Here is a 24,576-nt window from a genome sequence, read left to right on the forward strand (position 1 = left end):
TGAAGAAACTTTTGTAAATGGAGTATGACCATTAGTCGCATGTATATTGGTTTATGCCTTACGAAAGTCGAGATTTCGATTGTGGGTCTCGGTTTTAGAAAATTGTCAAACTGTCTAATCTTGTAGTTTTAACTCCATGAATGTCTTAATAATAATAAATGAGGAAACTTTTGTAAATGGAGTATGACCATCAGACGCACGTATGTTGATTTATGCCTTCCGGAAGTCGAGATTTCGTTTGGGAGTCTCGATTTTAGGAAATTTTCAAACTGTCTAATCTTGCAGTTTTATCTCTATGAATGTATTAATAATGATAAATGAGGAAACTATAGTAAATGGAGTATGACCATCAGATGCACGTATGTTGATTTATGCCTTCCGAAAGTCGAGATTTCGTTTATGGGTCTCGGTTTTAGAAAATTGTCAAACTGTCTAATCTTGTAGTTTTAACTCCATGAATGTCTTAATAATAATAAATGAGGAAACTTTTGTAAATGGAGTATGACCATCAGCCGCACGTATGTTGATTTATGCCTTCCGGAAGTCGAGATTTCGTTTGGGAGTCTCGCTTTTAGGAAATTTTCAAACTATCTAATCTTGTTATTTTAACTCCATGAATGTCTTAATAATAATAAATGAGGAAACTTTTGTAAATGGAGTATGACCATTAGACGCACGTATGTTGATTTATGTCTTCCGAAAGTCGAGATTTCGTTTGAGGGTCTCGGCTTTAAGAAACTTTCAAACTGCATAATCTTGCAGTTTTAACTCCATGAATGTCTTAATAATGATAAATGAGGAAAATTTTGTGAGCGGAGTATGACCATTAGACGCACGTATGTTGATTTATGCCTTCCGAAAATCGAGATTTCGTTTATGGATCTAGGTTTTAGGAAATTTTGGAACTGTCTAATCCTGCAGTTTTAACTCCATGAATGACTTATTAATGATAATTGAGGAAATTATTGTAAATGGAGTAGGACCATCAGATGCACGTATGTTGATTTATTTCTTCCGAAAGTCGAGATTTCGTTTATGGGTCTCGGTTATAGGAAATTTTCAAACTGTCTAATCTTGCAGTTTGAACTCCATAAATGTCTAAATACTGATAAATGAGGAAACTATTGTAAATGGATTATGACCATCAGACGCACGTATGTTAATTTATGCCTTCCGAAAGTCGAGATTTCGTTTGAGAGTCTCGGTTTTAGTAAATTTTCAAACTGTCTAATCTTGCAGTTTTAACTCCATGAATCTCTTAATAATGATAAATGAGAAACTTTTGTAAATGGATTATGACCATCAGACGCACGTATGTTAATTTATGCCTTCCGAAAGTCGAGATTTCGTTTGAGAGTCTCGGTTTTAGTAAATTTTCAAACTGTCTAATCTTGCAGTTTTAACACCATGAATATCTTAATAATGATAAATGAGGAAACTATAGTAAATGGAGTATGACCATCAGATTTACGTATGTTGATTTATGCCTTCCGAAAGTCGAGATTTCGTTTATGGGTCTCGGTTTTAGGAAATTGTCAAACTGTCTAATCTTGTAGCTTTAACTCCATGAATGTCTTAATAATGATAAATGAGGAAACTTTTGTAAATGGAGTATGACCATCAGACGCACGTATGTTGATTTATGCCTTCTGGAAGTCGAGATTTCGTTTGGGAGTCTCGATTTTAGGAAATTTTCAAACTGTCTAATCTTGCAGTTTTAACTCCATGAATGTCTTAATAATGATAAATGAGGAAACCTTTGTAAATGGAGTATGACAATCAGATGCACGTATGTTGATTTATGCCTTCCGAAAGTCGAGATTTCATTTGAGAGCCTCGGTTTTAGGAAATTTTCATATTGTCTAATTTTGGAGTTTTAACTCCATGAATATCTTAATAATGATAAATGAGGAAACTTTTGTAAACGGAGTATGACCATCAGATTTACGTATGTTGATTTATGCCTTCCTAAAGTCGAGATTTCGTTTGAGGACCTCGGTTTTAGGAAATTTTCAAACTGCCCAATCTTGCAGTTTTAACTCCGTGAATTTCTTTATAATGATAAATGAGAAATTTTTTGTAAATGGAGTATGACCATCAGATGCACGTATGTTGATTTATGCCTTCCGAAAGTCGAGATTTCTTTTGATGGCCTCCATTTAGGAAATTTTCAAACTGTCTAATCTTGCAGTTTTAACTCCATGAATGTCTTAATAATGATAAATGAGGAAACTTTTGTAAATGGAGTATGACCATCAGACACATGTATGTTGATTTATGCCTTACGAAAGTCGAGATTTCGTTTGAGGGTCTCGGTTTTAGGAAATTTTCAAACTGTCTAATCTTGCATGTTTAACTCCATGAATGTCTTAATATTGATAAATGAGGACACTTTTGTAAATGGAGTATAACCATCAGATTTCCGTATGTTGATTTTTGCCTTCCGAAAGTCGAGATTTCGTTTGAGGGTCTCGGTTTTAGGAAATTTTCAAACTGTCTAATCTTGCAGTTTTAACTCCATGAATCTCTTAATAATGATAAATGAGAAACTTTTGTAAATGGAGTATGACCATCAGATGCACGTATGTTGATTTATGTCTTACGAAAGTCGATATTTCGTTTGAGGGCCTCAGTTTTAGGAAATTCTCAAACTGTCTAATCTTGCAGTTTTAACACCATGAATGTCTTAATAATGATAAATGAGGAAACTATTGTAAATGGAGTATGACTATCAGATGTACGTATATTGATTTATGCCTTCCGAAAGTCGAGATTTCATTTGAGGGTCTCGATTTTAGGAAATTTTCAAACGGTCTAATCTTGCAGTTTTAGCTCTATGAATGTCTTAATAATGATAAATGAGGAAACTTTTGTAAATGGAGTATGACCATCAGATCTACGTATGTTGATTTATGCCTTCCTAAAGTCGAGATTTCGTTTAAGGGTCTCGGTTTTAGGAAATTTTCAAACTATCTAGTCTTGCAGTTTTAACTCCATGAATGACTTAATAATGATAAATGAGAAAACTTTTATAAATGGAGTATGACGATCAAATGCACGTATGTTGATTTATGCCTTCCGAAAGTCGAGATTTCGTTTGAGGGTCTCGGTTTTAGGAAATTTTCAAATTGTCTAATCTTGTAGTTTTAACTCCATGAACGTCTTAATAATGATAAATGAGGAAACTTTTGTAAATGGAGTATGCCAATCAGATGCACGTATGTTGATTTATACCTTCCGAAAGTCGAGATTTCGTTTATGGGTCTCGATTTTAGGAAATTTTCAAACTGTCTAATATTGTAGTTTTAACTCCATGAATGTCTTAATAATGATAAATGAGGAAACTTTTGTAAATGGAGTATGACCATTAGTCGCATGTATGTTGGTTTATGCCGTACGAAAGTCGAGATTTCGTTTGAGGGTCTCGGTTTTAGGAAACTTTCAAGCTGTCTAATCTTGCAGTTTTAACTCCATGAATGTCTTAATAATGATAAATGAGGAATCTATTGTAAATGGAGTATGACCATCAGATGCACGTATGTTGATTTATGCCTTCCGAAAGTCGAGATTTCGTTTGAGGGTCTCAGTTTTAGGACATTTTCAAACTGTCTAATCTTGCAGTTTTAACTCCCTGAATGTCCTAATAACCCTACGAGCTCATAATGCAAATTTGTACCTCTCTAAACCAATTTTGTCATTTAGTAAGTCATAATGCAAATTGTCTCGCACATTTTAGTATTAGACGATCCTAATGATGATATAACCATATATAGGGATGGCAGTCCCACCCTTACCCTATGGATATCCATCCACCCGAAATTAAATGGGTGGGATATGGATGACGAATTTTTTTCGAATTTAGGGTAGGATATGGATATGGGTGAATTTAGGGTGGGATATGGATTATCGTCTCTCACCCGCTTAACCACCCTGTGGATATCCGAAATTAATATTTATAATTAATTTTTTATTAAGTTAATAATTATTTAGATCATTAATGATTTCCCTTCAAAAGTATATTTTTTTTATCAGAAATTTTACTTAATTTTAATATCATATTTTTATTGGAAAAGTAAAACTTGTGTTTATGTGGATATTATTTTTTTCACTAATCAAAGTAACTTACTTTTGTTAGTTTAATCAATAATATAATGCGTTGGTGGTTTCCTTGTAGTTGGCGTGACGTATTTGTATGGTCACTTGCTTTACAAAGACATTTTGTTGTTGGATATATGCTGGGTTGCTATTTGCTAACACATATTGTTACTTGAATTATATATGTCTTTTAATTTTATCGCCACAATTTTTTTACGATATATTATCTTTAAATTTTATAAGCGGTGGAAATATCCAACTCGTACCCGCTTTACCCGATGGATATAGATATGGATGGATGAAAAAATATTTAATGGATGAGGGTGGGATATGGATGACCATAAATTAAATGGATATGGATATGTGTGGACAAGGCCCTCGGGAACTGCGTCCGAGGGATCCACACCCGGCATAATCGACTCGAGGTTCTTTCGAATCGAATTAAGACAAATTAGAGTCGCCACCAAGTTTTTTGGGAACTTGGAACCGTTCAAGTCAACTTTACACCTTTCATCGAAAAGCATAAAGCCAATCGACTACGAGTGATTAAAGATAAAGACTTGTACCCTATATCACTCGATTTGAATGACTCTCGTAATCCAATGGTATTTAGACGGATCCACAAACCATAGATCTTGAGTAAGGGGTGAGGGTACGTGTTAGGAAGCCCATAAGGACACCTAACCCCGCCCGTCAATAACGGCCTCTACTAAGTCAAGTGTCGGATTTCAAACAAGGTCATAGCTACTACGATATATGATATGCAAACATCGTTTTAACCCTATCATGTGACAACAATTTCTATGTCGTTTTAGATGCAACTAAACTAACTTTGTCAAAGTTGTAATTTAGCATGTGGGTTGATTGATCTAGCAACATTCAAACGAAACAAACAAGGCTTGAGGGGGAATGGGGGAGCCGTTGGGATCTACCTATTACAAACCAGGCATTTCATGCCGACACAATGAGAAATAAATTACAACTCGATCTAATTACAACAACTATCGGAATTATTTTGACTCAATTAAAATAAAACCTATATACATGATACAAAATTACAATACAAACTAACAAAAAACAACTTAAACTATTATGACTTAACAAATAAAATAAACGTAAACACAAAGGCTAAAACTAAGTTAGATTGATTAATGATGTTAGCCGATTTATTAATTAGTAAACAAATTAGACTAGAATTAAACTAATTAAATTAAATTAAACAAATACAAAGGTTTGAAATAAATTAGGTACAACTTATTGATTAAATTGAACCCAACTCATTAAAATTATTCACCAATCCATATTTATTAAAATAGGATTAGTAAACAATTAAAGAAACAAAAGAAGAAAAGAAATCAAAACTGGCAGACCCGTGCAGTGCACGGATCAGAATACAGAACAGACCCGTGCAGTGCACGGTTTTTTGTAGAAAACAAAGTTAATTGCATTTTAATTTCGAAATCAGCAAAATAAATTACGGAAAAATTCACTAAATTAAATTTACATATTTTGAACCTTAAAAAATAATAAAAACAAAATTTACAATATTAGAAACAAGTAAAACAAATTAAAGGTTAATTAATTATAAATTAAATTAAGTAAATACGAACTAGGTTAGGTACAATTCTAAATCGTCAACGAGTGCAAATGGAAAGGTGTTAAGCACGCACTTCCATGCTAGCGAGAAAATTAGTGAAAGGGAAGATGAATTCAATTAAGTTACAGAATCGTCGATTGATTTTATAACTTACGTCGAAGCCACCTATCGTGTCTAATTAGGTTATTAAATTAAATAAATGTCATCTAAATATGTCATAGGTTAACAATCAGAGGTTGAACTAACATACAACGGGTCCTAGGGTATGTCGATTTGGCCGAAACAAAAGGGGGTCGAAAGCGAAGAACGAAGTTAGACAATTGTTTTATTTATGCCCTACCTTGAACACGAGGATATGTAAATGAGACGGGGGTGTACGACCGACAGAAGGAGCGGTTTCTTTTCCCATCTCAAGTCAACGCGGGTGTTCATGGTGGTACTTTAACTCATACTCGGACTAACTAGTTTCATAGTTAAATTAAAACAATCGATAAACAAAACGAAAACAAACAAAAAACAAACTATAAAAAGAGCATAAGAAAACGAAATAAAAAGAGGAAAGAGAAGGGGATTTGATGCACCCTCAACCTACATGTATCGTTGACACCGTCTTGGGTCGTAATCGATGGTAGATTTTATCTCGAGAGGCCGTCGTCGACGAAGAATAAAGCAAACACGCGTTTTGGAAACTTTCTGGACAGCGATTTTCAAACGATGATATTTCCCTCGTTTCACGACGAAAATTCGATTTAAAAGATGTTTTGGAAACTAGAAAGAGAGGAGAACAAGGATCTTAAAGCAACCCCTGCTCGTTTTGGGTTATTGGGCACGAAAAACGAGCACAAACAGAAACGGACAGAAGAAGAAAACCGCGAAAAAAGCAGTGTTATTTCACTGTTTTTCGAGGGATTTCGTGTACTCTCAAGGGCAATTTGGCTCGTAATTCTTTATCTAATGTGTAGATGGATGTTATATGGTTAATTAGGAACAAGAAACTCGAATTTTTATGGTGATTTGATGGAGGAACGAAAGGGTTTTCGAAGGAGACACACAAACAGTTTCAGTTTGTGTGTCGGTTTTGTTTAGGGTTTTTGGAGGATGTTTAGGGTTTGTTTCTGAGGTTTAAAGCTTCTATGTGATGGTTGGATGTATGGAGAACTTAGAGGAATGAATGTATGGTGAAGGGGTGGTATTTATAAGGGTTTAAAATAGGTTAAAAGAGAGGAGGAGGCAGTCGGGCTCCATCCCGTATGGCTGCTGTCCATGGGTTTTTGTGAGGGTTTGAGGGGGGTTTTCTTGGTGATTAAGCTAGGATAATATGGGTAGGATACTAGGGTATGGGTTAGGGTTAGTGGGTACGGGTTTTGGTAGTGTTTGGAGCGGGTTTGGGCTTGCGAATTGAGCTGCAAAACAGGGCATACGGGATTGGGTTGCGGGCTGCTTGTGAGAGGTTTGGGACGAGAATTTGGGCTGCTTGTGAGGGGGTTCGTGCATGGATTGATGGGTATTGGTCTAGGTGGGTTAATGTACTCGAGATTCGTGCCAATTCGCAAAGGAAACGGGCTTAAAAACTGAGCTAAAATCGAGCTCAAAACACACGGTTAAAAACGAGTTCTTCGCTTTTAAAATCGATTTTTCAAATCAATTAACAAATTAAAATAAATGACTTTTCAAATCAAATATACTCATAAAATGATTTTTCAAATCAATATTTATTTTATTTTCAATAAAATAAACTTGGGGAAATAAATTCAAATTAAATTAAATTGAAATCACTTTTAAAAAAAAGCTTTAATTTAAATATCATTTAAATTAATAAAATGAACTCACTAAAAACATTAACTTAAATATCATTTAAATTAATAAAATACTTCATCGACGACGCCCATTCTACCTCGTAAAACGAGCTCCAAATAATGACAATGACAACTAAAGAATACATGTGTCCTATCATCATCGGGTGTTTGTCGGGTTCTCTATAAATTCCAATATCGACGGATACGGGTATCTACAGAGCCCCCACTTTGACTGAGGCTTGGACAAGGCGAAAGTCAAAGTATACCCCAGGTCCCTTTCGACCGAGGATTCTTGGTCGTTTATAGTCCATTAGACTTGCGTATATAAGCTCGCCTTGACCATAAGAAGAGATCATACCCGAAACTTCGTTGGGGTTGACTCTTGCTTCATTGCGTCGAAATATCATCGTTGGTCATCGACCCATAAATTGCATAAATGGTGGGTTGAGCCTTATCCTTAGGCGCCTACGTATCCGTTTTTGACGGAATCAAACCCGCGTCGTAGTTCGGAATCGCCGACACATGCCCAAAGTTTATCATCTGTGGCGTATGTCCAAAATTCATCATCTCCGACATTTGCCCGAAATTTATCATCTCTTTGGCGCTTGTCCGAATGGGACGGGACTTTCCAAGGAGGTTGCCGCCACTTTCATCATTTGCTTTCAGCTACGGAATTCTTCCATTTCATACTCTTGTATTGAATTGAATTCGAGTGGATGTCATCCTTTTCATCTTGAAAATGGTCTCGAAGCTAACGGCAGAGCCCCGATTTGTGATGGCTCTAAAGTCGAAGACTTTAGAGCCCCGAGTTGAAGCATATCCTGCTACATTTGGAACACAAAAACGCACTTGCAATAATCATCACATAAGCACATTTGGATCATCGATCTTGAAATTGGATCATTTGAAATCTTTGGGTCATCGACCGAAAATTGAATTTGAAAATTTTGAATAACTGGGCCATCGACCCGAAGTTTGAATTTGACATCTCTTGGAATGTTGGGCCATCGGCCCTTCAAAAATTGAATCTTGAATTTTGAATTTCGAAGGATTGGATCATCGACCCAAAAAGATTCCACTACTTGGATCATCTATCCATAATTCGCAAAAAGTTTTTGGAATTTTGAAATTTTGAAATTTTTTGAAATCGAACCTAGATGGGTGAGCATGAAATACGACTCAGACACTCCGTATGACCCGTAAACAACGTGGGCGTAGCCCGCTACCGTAAAACAAAAAAAGAAAATAAAACCCTAAGTGTGCACGGGTTTTAATTCAATTATTGACTTGTTATGGGTACAAATGTAAATTGGCCATTCCGGTGCCAAAAGATGGCAAATGGGAATCACAAGGTCGTCGAACTTGGGACAGAGATATCGTATGGCATGGGCGTGCTCCCGAGGGCACATGGGAATCAAGATCACTTGGCATTGACATGGTGGATTAAACTCACAGAGCAACAACGTTGGCTTCGCCCAGACACTAAACACAGACTGATTTTATGAGAACAGTTGGACATCACACATCACTCTTGTTGGGAACATTCTGCCACTCTTCTCCTCGCCTCCTTTCTTTTCAGCGAGTATTCATCATTTCTTGCCACCGCCTTCTTTCTTTTCAGCGGGCTTTTACTATTTTTCCTTCCACGCCTTCTTTCTTTTCAGCGGGTTTTTCATATTTTCTGTTCCCAACAAAAACCCACATCTATGTGACTCAGCATCTTTGCCTAAACCATTAGATAAAGCTCATTCTGAGACTCGATACTATTCATCCGAACCTATATCCTCATCCTAGCCTACATCGAGTGCTAAGACTGACTCAAACAAAGGTGGCTTCATTTGGACTTGGTTAAGACCCGTAAAAAACCGACAAGATGACAACTTGGCTGATGAGTGGATTGAATCCCTTATTCTGAAGGACTGCCTACGTATTCGCGTGGAGCGAAATCAAATCCGACGTAGTTCGATCGAGGTGCATAAACTTGGTATTTTGATTGTGTGTACACACTCGAAGGTTTCACCTAAGATATCATGTCATATCCCATTCTAGCCTGTAAAGTACCGTTAAATCCCGTGTTTGGGGTTAGGTGTAAAAGGCTTGGATCTTTTGGGATGTGGAGCTTGGTAATAACAAGTTGGAATGGTTAACCATCATTCTGAAGGTTTGTTTTGTGGTGCTAAGGCCAAGGTCTATGGCTTATAACGTGGTTGGAAATGGTGTCTCAGGTATGATGAACCTGAGTGAAAATGGGTGGAAAAATGATGCGGGTTCAAATTTCCATGTCTGGACCCTAAAGGTTGGGTGTAAGAACACAAGCGGAATGATTCTCAAAATTCCCGACTTTCTCCTTGTAACTGTCTCAGGAAGGACTTAGAGGGTAAAGAGGTTACTACTTAAGCTTTTGGGCTTCGCCCATTGAATCTTCAACTATGGGTACTTGACTTGACTTCTGGCTTCCGTAACTTCGACATTCAACCAAAAGCGTTCTGCAATGACTTCAACATCTTTTTTTTTTTCTTTTCTTTCATCTTTTTTTCATTTTTCTTTTTTTTTCATTTTTTTTTTCATTTTTCCAATTTTTCTCTTTTTCTCTTTTTCTCATCTTTTCATTCTTTTTCATCCTTTTTTTTCTCTCTTTGAAAATGATCTTCTATTCATTCTCTTAGTCATAAATGGATACACCTTGAAAACTGGGCTTCGCCAACTAATTTGGGTAGGAACTAACAATTCCTTGTTAGAAGGGGTTGATATCTTCTCTCTTCGAGATGGGATGATTTTGTTGGGGAAAAGGCTTGCCTTCCATCATCGATAGGGGAAACAAGGAGCTAGTCCGGGTTTGTCATAGAATCATCTAAAAGCTTGTCACAAGCATTGGTTCAGATGGAGGTTTTCTACCACCAGACATGGAATAGGTAAAAGAATCAAACAAGAAATCCTAGTGTACCTTACATTTTGAAACGGGACATATTTATACCCCAAGGATTCCTTTGAGTGTGTTGTGCATTTTATCATGCTTTCGGAATGATTGAGGATTGAAAACAAGGGATATTTGGAAACGAAACTGCAACTTTTATTGGAATGACAAATGCTTAACAGACTCGAAGGAACGATTCCTAGGACACACCCTAGGTCATCGTGGAACAAACGACTCAAATTCAAAAAACGAAAGTCCTAGACTCGACTCGACTAAGATAAGAAAACAGATCCCGACTCATAATTTTCAAATCTGGTCATGAGCTTTCTCTTGTTCAGCTGTCAACTTAGATGCCCGGCTCTGGTCCTTGATCCCTTTGATGGTCTGCCTCCATCCCGAGGTAGTCCTATAAGGATCTACGCCAATGATGAAGGTTGGTGAATCCAATTGTCTTTTATTAACTTCGTTAATGAGAGGAGTACATTCTAGGGCAAGACTCCCGACTCGAATTTCATTCTTCGGGCTTGGCAAGAATTCAGAGCAATCCACAAATATATTCCCGATAAACACTTCTTTCCAGTGACATGGGCGGATAAGATGGGAATAGTCGACACTGTCTTCGACAGAAACAAAGTTAGTGTGATCGCCAAATGGATTAGTGATGTTATTGGGTTTAACAGTTGGGATCGGGAGTGTTCCATTCTCAATCATGTCTTGGATTTCGTGCTTCAGTCGATAGCACCTTTCAGTATCATGTCCTTTCCCTTGATGAAAGGCACAGTAGGCATTTGGTTTATACCATTTACCTTGTTGATCAGCGGGAGGGTCCGGAGTTGGACCAATAGGCTTCAGCTTTCCTTGGGCTATGAGCCTTTGGAGAGCGTATGTATAAGTGCATCCGATATCGGTGAATGCCCTAGGTGTTTGGCGCTGCGACTTCTTCGATTGCCCTTCTAAGAGATTGATGCCTTCATCAATATGGGTCGTTGCTGGGGCCTTGGCCTTAGACGATGAGGCCCCTTGGTACCCTTTCGGCCTTTCAGCCTCTGCCCTTATGACATCATCTTCTACCTTTATCCCGATTCTTATCAATTCTTTGAAAGAGCCAAAATTCTGGTATTTCAGAGCATTGCGGTAAATAGGTCGTAGATTCTTTACGAACTTATCTACCATTTCAACTTCATCAGGCTTCTTGGCTAATTTCACGCTTTCAGCGCGCCATCTTGCGAGGAATTCAGTAAAGCCCTCTTTCTCTTTCTGTGTCATGACTTCCAAGGTTCTTATGTTGGTTTGAATCTCAACATTGTCAGCATAGTGCTTACAGAACTCCACCGTAATATCTTCGAAAGTGGGGAAGTTCTTGAGGTCAAGATTGTAGAACCAAGCCTTTGGGTGTTCACCCAGAGATTGGGCGAAGATTTCAGAGAGCATATCAGCAGGTACTCCCTTCAGTGCTAAGTACCCTTTATAGGCCTTAACATGGTGGACTGGATCTTCAGTGCCCTTGAACTTTGGGATGTCAGTGAGTACCATGTTCGTGGGCAATTTGTCCTGAACTGGGGCATAGGCCCTAGCATTCTCATAATGGATGTTCTTCCCCTGGGAGAGCTTCAGACGGTCTTCGATGAACTTGAACCGTTTCTCCAAATCAGTCAGCGGTGGAGGGGGTGGAGGTGAATCTTCACTCAGCCTAGATTCGATTGCTTCCATTCGGGTCATCATGAGGTTCACGGCCTCAGTAAGCTTGTTAACAGCATCTTCCATTGCTTGACGTCGGGTTTTTGGCGGCCCTTTCTACAAGAAAACCCCGTACTGAGTCAATATTTAAAGTAAGAGCCCCTGCACACTTAAGGACACGACCCCAACTTGACTTAAACAAAGACTCGACTTGAGACTGATTAAACAAGGGTTCGACTCACGGTTTGATTTAGACATCGGTTCATTTTAGACTCGACAAAACGACATGACTCAAACTGTCATAACTTGATTCTAAACTGGACTTGGTGTGACTAAACCCGTGATTGGGCTAACATAGCCCATGGGTTCGTGTGAGACGTCCATAAGGGCCTAGCTTGGACGTCTTTTGTGGACTATTCTAGACCAAAAGGTCGACCAACATGACTCAAAGCCCAAGAGGTGAGCTTGGGTGACCCAACAAGGTCGTGTTCTAGACTCTTAAAACGAAACAACCCGGCCTAACACGGCCATGACCTGTACACGACTCGACGCATTTCATGCTTGGTTGAGGTTCGGGAAACATTTTGGATTGATTTTGAAAAACGAAAGATTGATTTGGAAATGAGATTTGAAATGGGCAGCATGCCGGCTATAAAAGCTCAATTTGGGCCGAAATTTCTAGTCCTATTTGGGCAGCGTTCCGCGTTTTTAAAACCATGCTATTTTGAAAATAAGTTGTTCAAAAGTTCGGTTTTAAAAAGGACATGGGAATTTTCGAAAATAAAGACTCGGAAAAACATATTGCACATTGTCATTCTCATGTTATAAGGATGTATGCTCCTAGACACCTCTAAGTCTCGGCAAGTCTTCTATAAGAAGGTCTATGCCCTCCATCCTTTTGCGGTCTTATAAAGCGAGGTGTCTTAAGGTAAAGTACCTAGAAGATCGTCCCCACTCCCAAGAACCACGCGAGGCGAAGTGGAAGCGAGCAATGTGCAGCTTCCTGGCATAGTGGGACGTCGCCCCCCACGCATCACGAAGAAACGCTGGGACGGCCCGGGCAAGTCCTTAAGGGTTTATGCATGAATCGTAGCACTATGAGTAATGTTTTACTTTCCAACACTTTCTTTTCAAGTTTCACCTCGGAGGAAAAGACCCTAGAAACACAATGTAACTAGTCCTCTTTTCCCCCCAGAGTCGCCAAATCGTGGACAAGGCCCTCGGGAACTGCGTCCGAGGGATCCACACCCGGCATAATCGACTCGAGGTTCTTTCGAATCGAATTAAGACAAATTAGAGTCGCCACCAAGTTTTTTGGGAACTTGGAACCGTTCAAGTCAACTTTACACCTTTCATCGAAAAGCATAAAGCCAATCGACTACGAGTGATTAAAGATAAAGACTTGTACCCTATATCACTCGATTTGAATGACTCTCGTAATCCAATGGTATTTAGACGGATCCACAAACCATAGATCTTGAGTAAGGGGTGAGGGTACGTGTTAGGAAGCCCATAAGGACACCTAACCCCGCCCGTCAATAACGGCCTCTACTAAGTCAAGTGTCGGATTTCAAACAAGGTCATAGCTACTACGATATATGATATGCAAACATCGTTTTAACCCTATCATGTGACAACAATTTCTATGTCGTTTTAGATGCAACTAAACTAACTTTGTCAAAGTTGTAATTTAGCATGTGGGTTGATTGATCTAGCAACATTCAAACGAAACAAACAAGGCTTGAGGGGGAATGGGGGAGCCGTTGGGATCTACCTATTACAAACCAGGCATTTCATGCCGACACAGCGAGAAATAAATTACAACTCGATCTAATTACAACAACTATCGGAATTATTTTGACTCAATTAAAATAAAACCTATATACATGATACAAAATTACAATACAAACTAACAAAAAACAACTTAAACTATTATGACTTAACAAATAAAATAAACGTAAACACAAAGGCTAAAACTAAGTTAGATTGATTAATGATGTTAGCCGATTTATTAATTAGTAAACAAATTAGACTAGAATTAAACTAATTAAATTAAATTAAACAAATACAAAGGTTTGAAATAAATTAGGTACAACTTATTGATTAAATTGAACCCAACTCATTAAAATTATTCACCAATCCATATTTATTAAAATAGGATTAGTAAACAATTAAAGAAACAAAAGAAGAAAAGAAATCAAAACTGGCAGACCCGTGCAGTGCACGGATCAGAATACAGAACAGACCCGTGCAGTGCACGGTTTTTTGTAGAAAACAAAGTTAATTGCATTTTAATTTCGAAATCAGCAAAATAAATTACGGAAAAATTCAATAAATTAAATTTACATATTTTGAACCTTAAAAAATAATAAAAACAAAATTTACAATATTAGAAACAAGTAAAACAAATTAAAGGTTAATTAATTATAAATTAAATTAAGTAAATACGAACTAGGTTAGGTACAATTCTAAATCGTCAACGAGTGCAAATGGAAAGGTGTTAAGCACGCACTTCCATGCTAGCGAGAAAATTAGTGAAAGGGAAGATGAATTCAATTAAGTTACAGAATCGTCGATTGATTTTATAACTTACGTCGAAGCCACCTATCGTGTCTAATTAGGTTATTAAATTAAATAAATGTCATCTAAATATGTCATAGGTTAACAATCAGAGGTTGAACTAACATACAACGGGTCCTAGGGTATGTCGATTTGGCCGAAACAAAAGGGGGTCGAAAGCGAAGAACGAAGTTAGACAATTGTTTTATTTATGCCCTACCTTGAACACGAGGATATGTAAATGAGACGGGGGTGTACGACCGACAGAAGGAGCGGTTTCTTTTCCCATCTCAAGTCAACGCGGGTGTTCATGGTGGTACTTTAACTCATACTCGGACTAACTAGTTTCATAGTTAAATTAAAACAATCGATAAAAAAAAACGAAAACAAACAAAAAACAAACTATAAAAAGAGCATAAGAAAACGAAATAAAAAGAGGAAAGAGAAGGGGATTTGATGCACCCTCAACCTACATGTATCGTTGACACCGTCTTGGGTCGTAATCGATGGTAGATTTTATCTCGAGAGGCCGTCGTCGACGAAGAATAAAGCAAACACGCGTTTTGGAAACTTTCTGGACAGCGATTTTCAAACGATGATATTTCCCTCGTTTCACGACGAAAATTCGATTTAAAAGATGTTTTGGAAACTAGAAAGAGAGGAGAACAAGGATCTTAAAGCAACCCCTGCTCGTTTTGGGTTATTGGGCACGAAAAACGAGCACAAACAGAACTGGACAGACAAGAAGAAACCGCGAAAACAGAGTGTTATTTCACTCTGTTTTTCGAGGGATTTCGTGTACTCTCAAGGGCAATTTGGCTCGTAATTCTTTATCTAATGTGTAGATGGATGTTATATGGTTAATTAGGAACAAGAAACTCGAATTTTTATGGTGATTTGATGGAGGAACGAAAGGGTTTTCGAAGGAGACACACAAACAGTTTCAGTTTGTGTGTCGGTTTTGTTTAGGGTTTTTGGAGGATGTTTAGGGTTTGTTTCTGAGGTTTAAAGCTTCTATGTGATGGTTGGATGTATGGAGAACTTAGAGGAATGAATGTATGGTGAAGGGGTGGTATTTATAAGGGTTTAAAATAGGTTAAAAGAGAGGAGGAGGCAGTCGGGCTCCATCCCGTATGGCTGCTGTCCATGGGTTTTTGTGAGGGTTTGAGGGGGGTTTTCTTGGTGATTAAGCTAGGATAATATGGGTAGGATACTAGGGTATGGGTTAGGGTTAGTGGGTACGGGTTTTGGTAGTGTTTGGAGCGGGTTTGGGCTTGCGAATTGAGCTGCAAAACAGGGCATACGGGATTGGGTTGCGGGCTGCTTGTGAGAGGTTTGGGACGAGAATTTGGGCTGCTTGTGAGGGGGTTCGTGCATGGATTGATGGGTATTGGTCTAGGTGGGTTAATGTACTCGAGATTCGTGCCAATTCGCAAAGGAAACGGGCTTAAAAACTGAGCTAAAATCGAGCTCAAAACACACGGTTAAAAACGAGTTCTTCGCTTTTAAAATCGATTTTTCAAATCAATTAACAAATTAAAATAAATGACTTTTCAAATCAAATATACTCATAAAATGATTTTTCAAATCAATATTTATTTTATTTTCAATAAAATAAACTTGGGGAAATAAATTCAAATTAAATTAAATTGAAATCACTTTTAAAAAAAAGCTTTAATTTAAATATCATTTAAATTAATAAAATGAACTCACTAAAAACATTAACTTAAATATCATTTAAATTAATAAAATACTTCATCGACGACGCCCATTCTACCTCGTAAAACGAGCTCCAAATAATGACAATGACAACTAAAGAATACATGTGTCCTATCATCATCGGGTGTTTGTCGGGTTCTCTATAAATTCCAATATCGACGGATACGGGTATCTACAATATGGATATAGCTCCACTCCATCCATATCCCACCCATTGCCATCCCTAACCATATATAGGCCTAATTCTACATAATATTTTTATGGGTATTTTTATCTTGCTGTGTCCTCTGTATTTTTCTTTATAAAATGGTCAATAAGTGAAGGCCCATTCCCTTGCCAGAAAATTTAACCGATAATTTTTAGGTGACTTATTCTTTTAGGATGTAAATTGATGTTATGATGTAAAGTAACCGGATCTAAAATTGAAGTTATAATGTAAAGTAACTGGATTTGATAATTACCAACCCGATACATCATTTGACCCGAAATGACCCGACCTGATAACAACCCAACCCGACAACAACGAGACCAAAACCCAACTCGACCCGATATAACCCGAACCGACTTAACCCGATTGTCGTCATCTTTATTTTTTACACAAACGACAGTGGTACAATACCAGTGATCTCAAAGTGGGTGCCACCCTAAAAACTCTCTCGTTTTACATCTTTCATTTCTCACCCTTCTCTCCATTGGTGAGTTTGTTTATGATGTTTGTGAATCCTTAAATCAGCACAAGCACCAACACCACAAAATATGAAAATAGGCATGGAAAACATCAACAAAACCTAGAAAGAACTGAGCTTTCACTAATGGCTCCCACTTATGTTAGTGGGGATCCTACTAAATCAATCAAAGCCTCCAATTGGTATTTTACTGAATTATTTATGTTTGTTTTCTTCACCTCACCATCATTTATCTCATCTACAGTCTTGTCATTTTTTTTTATTGGATTCTCATTCTCTGCGAGTATTTCACATCTAGCTAGGGTTGCTCTATTATATACACTTTTCACTATATTCTAAATTGTTAATTTCTTTTGTTCCTAAACAAGATTAATTAAAGTCTGTACTCAAGATTCAACATCTTTAATAAGGAAGGTATAGTTAATTTTAATAGGTACTCCGTATAATATATATATATAAGTTGAAAACTTTGTTTCATTTAAAGAGGGAAATATAGGAAAGGGGTTTTAATTTTTTAAGATGGGTGTTGGCTAGATTTAAGTTTGGTAATTTTGTATCTGTGATTAGGAAATGGTGAGGCAGAGAATTGAGATCAAGAAGATTGAAAATGTAACAGCAAGGCAAGTGAGTTTTTCAAAGAGAAGAAGAGGGCTGCTCAAGAAAGCTCAAGAGCTTACAACACTGTGTGATGCAGATATTGGCCTTATTATCTTCTCTTCTACCGGCAAGCTCTTTGACTATTCCAGCTCAAGGTTCGTCATCATCTTCTTCTTCTTCTACAACCTTAATCATCTCTTTTTTTTGCTTGTCTACCACATCTCTCCGAACTCGATCCACCTTTACCCTTTGTGGCCCTGTGGGTGTTATTGTAGTATTACTACTTTAACTTTGGAACTGTTGAGTAAGTGGTATTATATGGCTGTTATATTCTTAAAAACCTATTTCAATTTGTTGTGATGTTGTTAGTGTTATTCTTAAATACCTATTTCAATTTGCTGTGATGCTGTTAGTGTTATTCTTCCACTCTAAAGGCCTAAATCTTTCATTAATTACATGTGTGAATTAGCTAGGGTTTTTCTTAATTTGGTGAGAATACTACGGAGTACTTCATATTAATGTCCAAAAGCAAACCAAGCCTTAGCTTCTAGTGTCATCAAATATGTTACAATCAACACAAATTGCAACTATGTCATCAAATTTGTGCTCATTTTCATATTACTTGCACATACACTTAATTACATGCTTCTTTCTGTCATACTAGTATCCACCTAATTCTCTCTTCGATTTTAATGTGTGCAAATAATGGTTCATTACACAACCATCCTTACATTGGGGATTAAGACTTTGTTTGTTTAGTGTACTTCGAGTTTACTCTACTTCAATTCACTCACTCCGGTGAAAGTTTGTGATACATAATTACATAGGTATCCAAAATAGAAAAGTCCAGAGTAACATAGACCCTACGAGCTCATACCCTCAAACGGATTTAATAAGACACTTATTTGCTGATGAACTGGTTTATGGTTAATGGCTCAACTGGTTTATGGTTAAGGTCGGGTCATTGGCCAAGTCACTCCGGGTTTGCAAGAATTTGGATCATATTGGGCTGCGTTCGGGTTCAACTCATTTTCGAGTGTATTATTATTATTATAAGTATTTAGAGATAATGATCAGTATTTGACAATAAACACTCGGGGATAGAGTCGGGTCAATTCATGTTATAACTCTTATAAGTCAAAGTTGGGTCCTTTTAGGTGCAAGTTAGGTTAATTTTGCGAGAGTTCTGTTTGAGAGAACTTTTTTTTCACATGCAAAATGCATATTATGTGAAGAGCTTGCCTCATTTTTTGAAATTAGTTTTTTTTTTTTTCTTACTTCTTTCAAAAATAAACTTTGATTTTACATTTCAACCCCCTTAGATGCCATTTGAAGGAGCCCTTGAGAGTTGAGACATGGGGTGATGTTCATGTTGTTGGAAAGTTGTTTACACTGAAGAGACATATGATGTATTGATGTCTGCCCAAGTCATAATCTTTTTGTTTATATATATATAATGACCTCCGTATATACTAGTACAGAGTTGCATTGAGTATTTCTGTACGGTTCGGCGTGATGTTTATCAAGAAAACATGCAAGGAGATTGTGTTTATATATTTGCACATATTTTTAATGTTTATAAAGTGTACTTGAAACATTTAATTCAAAATATTTCAAACATTTAATTCAAAAATATTGTTTTGATTCTTCTGCTATGTATAATGGTTTCTGACTAGGAGGCTCATGGTGTATGTACTATGTCTATACTCTATAGTTATTAATTTTTCACAGCTTTTACCCTTGAATAGGTTACTAAGGTATTCTAATGCGCCTTTTAGATAAGGCTCATCTAACGTGGCGCTCACTAGTACGCATTTTCCATAATTTCTTCTTCTTAATCTTTAGTTATGTGATTTCCTTTTTCCTGTTATTCCCAACTTTTACATATTACCCAACTTGAAAACTCCTTAAAAAAGATATGTTTGCAATGTTGCCCAAAATAAATTTGAAAAATTCAATTTGGTAATAAAAATAGGGCACCTTGTGTCCAAAAGGGGCGCACCTTCGCATTGCAGTTGCACCTCATTGCCTTGGACCCTCGTTGAATCTTGCACCTAAGCTAAGGTTATAGGATGAAGTGGTTCTTGATAAGCGACATTCTACAAGTGATGAGTGATAAGCTGGAACAGGGAAATACAGACCTAATTAGCCCCTTCACCTTAGTGAATTCAATATATAGATTAGTAACGTCGGTTAGCAAGGGACGAATATGGTAATTTATGAGTCAATTGTGAGATTATTTTGAGATATTTCAAGCTTGGGAGTAAAAATGGACTAAGGTTTAAAATCAGAGAGTATTTCCATTAAATATTTCATCTAGTAGTAGTATTGTATGCCTAGTCACTTAAAAAGCATAATGCTGCCAGTCACTTAAAAAGCATCATGGATAAGTACTGTGAGGCCTCAGGTCAGGTTTTGAACTCGGATAAATCAGGTATTCTGTTCAGCCCTAGTACTACTTTAGCTAAGGCTAAGAGGATTATGGAAATATTCGGTGTAAGGAAGGGTATTACGGGTATTGGAAATTATTTGGGTATACCGGCTGAATTTCAGGACTCGAAGCAAGGTATTTTTAAGTCTCTTATTGAGTATGTTACAAGGCGTATTTCATCTTGGAATGGCATCTTTCTTTCTGCAGTTGGGCGACTGACTCTCATTTCCTCAGTCTTATCAAATCTCTCAAATTACTTTCTATCGGTGTTTCGGATACCGGTAAGTGTGGCAAGGAAGATTAACTCCATTTTGTCACAATTTTGGTGGGCTGGGTGTAAATTGGGTAAGAAGGTCCATTGGTGTAGTAAGAATTTTCTGAGTATGCCTAAATGTAAAGGAGGCTTAGGGATTAGGAATGTGGAGTGCTTAAATAAGGCTCTTTTGGCAAAGCATGGATGGAGACTTATCTCAGGAGACAAATCTTATTTTGGAAAGGTTTTCCGTAAGAAAATTTTCGGAAAAGATGAGGTAAAGGAAGGAGCCTTTCCATTATCCAGGAATAATGGATCTTGGGGGGTGCGTAGTATCAAGTTTGGGTTGGAACTTATTATGGATAAGGTAGGGTGGAAACCAGGAGTCGAGTCGAATCTTAACATCTGGAACGAAAACTGGGTTAACGGGCTTAGACCGGAACCACAAGATGGTATCCTGGATCCTCGGTTCTTTCATCTGGGGGACCTACAGGTCAAGGACTTACTCTCCCAGGGTGGAAACTGGAACGCTCATCTGGTTAATTTCTTGTTTAAGGAGGACTGGGCAAGGCAAATCCTAGCAACTCCTCTTTGTCGCTCCAGGATAAAGGATGAGGCTTTTTGGCCGCTCACCGATGATGGGTCATATACTGTCAAAATTGGGTATGGTATTGTTTTTGAGGAGTATATGGAAGCTAAAGGAACCCGGAAAGAAAGGTCAAGGATAAATGAGAAAGGGAAAGACTTTTGTAAGTCGAAACTCTGGAAGCTTCCGGGCCCATCCATGTGGAAGATCCTGCTATGGAGAATCATCACCAACACGCTTCCAATAGGTAAGGAGTTTGAAAGAAGGAAGATTGGGGAGACTTTTAGGTGTGGTTTGTGTGCAGGTTGTGAGGATTACCTGGAGACGTTGGAACATCTCTTTAGGGATTGTTATATCTCCGCTAGGATATGGGCAGGATCAGAGCTGGGTATTAGAGGAGAGAGTCTTTGTGAAATTTGAACATTGGCGACTGGATTATAAATTGGATTCTTTTCTTATCAAACCTTGAGGAGGGGGAGGAAAGGGTTCTCAAGTTCATGGCTACACTTTGGCAAATATGGCTGTTAAGAAATAATGTTATGTTTAATGGGGTGAAGATTGACCCCTTGACCCTTTTTAGAACCCTTGCTTTGAGTGTTCAGGATTGTTTAAAAGGTCTAAAACTCGAGGAGGAAAGACGGGAGAAGAGGCAGAAAGACCAGGTGTTGGGGTCTATGCCTAGGATGATGGACGCTAAGGAACTACAGGCAGGACACCCGTTCTTCGTGATTGGGAAGCAGGGCCAGTGTAGGGGTACCAGAATAAAGGTTGATGCAAGCTGGGAAAGGAATCTTGAAGCAGCTTGTGGCTGGGTGGCTTATGATAGATGGGGGGTGGAGATCCTTAGAGAAAAAAGGAAGTGGAAAGCGGAGTCCGCGATACAGGCGGAAGCTCTAGGATTATGGGAGGTCTGTGTTTGGGCGAGAGATAGGGGCGAGCTTCACCTAGAGGTTACAATGGACTGCTTAAGGCTGATTAATCAGATTGCAGGCATTGAGAAGGAAAGCCATAGTGTCAGCGGAATACTCGGAGACCTCAAAAATATCTGGGTTTACTTTCATTGTGTAAGTGTTAGTTTTATACCTAGGCATCTTAATAACATTGCGCATGGTCTGGCTCGCCAGGCCATGAAAATGTAGACTATCTTTTACTGTTGCCAAAAAAAAAAAGTATTGTATGCCTAGGAATGAAATTTAAGACAGATGATGAAATGCTTATTATTATTGTGGGTAAAGGATGAGGAACGTGATTCAGAGGCATATGCTACATGCAGATAACTTTCATCTGACTCAGCAATCATCCTTTGAGCCGGAGGTAAGCTCGCTCTATCATCAAGGCATATATATATATATATATATATATATATATATATATATATATATATATATATAGTATTACGTATAACAAGCACATGTCAATCAGATAATCAGATAGGTTATGCTTGAATAAATGTATAGGCTGAGGATGAGGATACAATGTGCGCTTTGCTCAACAAGGAGCTCGAGGACAAGACCCAACAGCTTAGGTAAATGTTTTGAACAGCAACCGCTACGCATGCCAAATTAAATGAGGTGTACTGTACTACTGTCTAATTGTTGTTAACCATAACAGCCGCTTAAATGGAGAAGAGCTTGAAGCAATGAGCCTTGAGGAGCTTATAAGGTTAGAGAGACAAGTGGACAAAGGTCAATCCAAGATCCGCAGAGCAAAGGTTGTCTTCTTTTATTCAATACCATTCACTTTTCCAATTCATATATATGACCACATTTCAATTTTCAATTCAGAGTGAAAGACTTCGGAAGGAGCTTGCTACTCTCAAGGGAAAGGTGCATTTCAATTTCGTTGTTACGTGTATTATATATATGTTCTCTTGCGTTTTAAGTTATTGCCATTGGGATGATATGATATTATGTAGGATGTTCAATTGTCGAAAGATAATCAAAGGTTGAAGGAAGAGGTGAATGTGATTCTATATTCATTCTTTTATGGTGTACTTTGTGTATTGTATGACATCTAAAATAATGTAGAATAAACCATGATTGATTGTATGTTGCAGCTTGCCCAAACTGCCGAGGATGAAACTGGTATTATTCCGTCATCAAAAAATGTCCACCAACGTCCGCCACCTTTACAACACAACTTACCCTTTGATACTTTTCTTAGATTGGGGTTAGTCACTAATTATATTTATTGTATGCCCACTTTATACTCTATGTCTATTTATACTCTCTACTATTATTATTATTATTATTATTAGTTGAGGAGATATTTTTGCACTTTTTAAAGAATTGTTTATCTTCTTAATTGTATGCAGGCCTCCTATATAGCTATCAAGCTTTGTAAAACAGCTATGGAGTATTCGAAAGCACCATACATACATAAAGAGCATGATGTTGAAACCCTTACAAATGCATGATCGATTCATGTTTACTTCAATTACCGTCATCACCTTTAAGCCTGTATCTACTTTCATCCGAGCTAAACTTTGACACGTGCATAAGCACAAGTTAGAGATTTCAACCAACGTTTGTAGCATGATACAAAAGGACGGAGTACTATTTACTGTTCAGGTACAAATAAGTTAAGTTTAGTTGTTCACAAATCAGGACTTTATAATTAAATGTCAACTGGAGTTAAATACTATTAATACAATTATTATGAGTATTTTGAATGGACGAGTAATACCGTAATATTCATGATTCAGTTTTAACACTTGTTACCACTTACCACGGAATTAGCCTTCTCAACCTCCTTGTATAAGTTTATCTCTACAATTTGTACCGGTTGTGTATTTAGATTCGAATTTGTAAGAATGAGAGTACCTGCTCATTTTATAAGTGTGGGTAGCAATTATCAAACTAGTTTTAGGTCACTTAAGTCTTTTACCCTGCGAGGTACTAAATCAAAGGATTATGCACCAACAAATATGCAATATCATGTAATCTTGGTAGTTGGTACTCGCACTAGATATGAAGGCAAAGGACTTCCAATCCCATAACGATGCGTCTAGGGGATCTAAAGAGGTTTAGATGACTAGCCATACATTAGTCCCCCTTCAAAGTAAACATGGCAAAATTGACCCGATCTGAGTAACCTAATCGGTATCCGTCCTGACTCGAACTCAAGACCCAAGCTTGACCCTAATCCAAACTGACATGATCCGAAATGTTTATTGTTGTACACTAATTGCTCTCAATGAATAATTTGATAATAGTTAACCAAAAATAACCCAATCAACCCAACCTAACCCGAGCTCTTACAAATCTAAAATTGACCGAATCCCATTTATCAGGTCAACTCAAACAAACCACAGATGCAGACCATCTTATTGGAAACTCTATGTTCCACCATAAATCCCAAGCCAGCTGCAAGTGTCGGGCCACCTTAAGAGTAGTCATGGGCCTTAATCCATTTATTTATGGATTATGCAGCTTCTCATTTTGTAAAATTTGAGCCTGCCTGATTGTTTACCACAATGCAACAAATTGAAGTATACAAAAGAGATTCCTACATATTCTACCAAGTACCAACCAAAGTTTCCAATTGTTTTATGATTTCTTTTCTAAGGGGGGGTTGCTGTGCTCCATTTGCTGGATATTTGACTCAACTTCAGTACAAGTTTTTTTAGAGGAAATGATTTGTGATTTACGAGGGATTTAAAGTTGT

General features: G+C 37.6%; 1 protein-coding gene across 3 annotated transcripts; it reads left to right on the forward strand.

Moving 5' to 3' along the window:
- Positions 1-16,952: 16,952 nt before the first annotated feature.
- Positions 16,953-23,583, forward strand: LOC141638924 (MADS-box protein AGL24-like). 3 transcript variants are annotated; one of them, XM_074448101.1, is made up of 9 exons: positions 16,953-17,225; positions 17,611-17,795; positions 22,146-22,224; positions 22,368-22,435; positions 22,522-22,621; positions 22,695-22,736; positions 22,826-22,867; positions 22,967-23,079; positions 23,225-23,583. In XM_074448101.1, the coding sequence occupies exons 2-9, from the start codon at positions 17,614-17,616 to the stop codon at positions 23,235-23,237; spliced, it is 639 nt and encodes a 212-aa protein (XP_074304202.1). In that variant the 5' UTR covers positions 16,953-17,225; positions 17,611-17,613; the 3' UTR covers positions 23,238-23,583. The 3 variants fall into 3 exon arrangements, with proteins under 3 accessions (XP_074304202.1, XP_074304201.1, XP_074304203.1); XM_074448100.1 differs by lacking the exon at positions 16,953-17,225 and adding an exon at positions 17,278-17,457; XM_074448102.1 differs by lacking the exons at positions 16,953-17,225; positions 22,826-22,867 and adding an exon at positions 17,278-17,457.
- The last annotated feature ends 993 nt before the right edge of the window (positions 23,584-24,576 follow it).

This window comes from Silene latifolia, unplaced genomic scaffold, assembly GCF_048544455.1.
Source record: "Silene latifolia isolate original U9 population unplaced genomic scaffold, ASM4854445v1 scaffold_232, whole genome shotgun sequence".
Classification (NCBI taxonomy): Eukaryota; Viridiplantae; Streptophyta; class Magnoliopsida; order Caryophyllales; family Caryophyllaceae; genus Silene; species Silene latifolia.

What these genes read in the sequence shown, in the direction of transcription:
- LOC141638924 (XM_074448101.1), top strand. Translation starts at nt 17,614, where the DNA reads ATGGTGAGGCAGAGAATTGAGATCAAGAAGATTGAAAATGTAACAGCA. An exon ending in TTTGACTATTCCAGCTCAAG is followed by an intron (nt 17,796 to 22,145) that starts GTTCGTCATCAT and finishes TTGTGGGTAAAG; the next exon opens with GATGAGGAACGTGATTCAGA. An exon ending in CCAAGATCCGCAGAGCAAAG is followed by an intron (nt 22,622 to 22,694) that starts GTTGTCTTCTTT and finishes TTTTCAATTCAG; the next exon opens with AGTGAAAGACTTCGGAAGGA.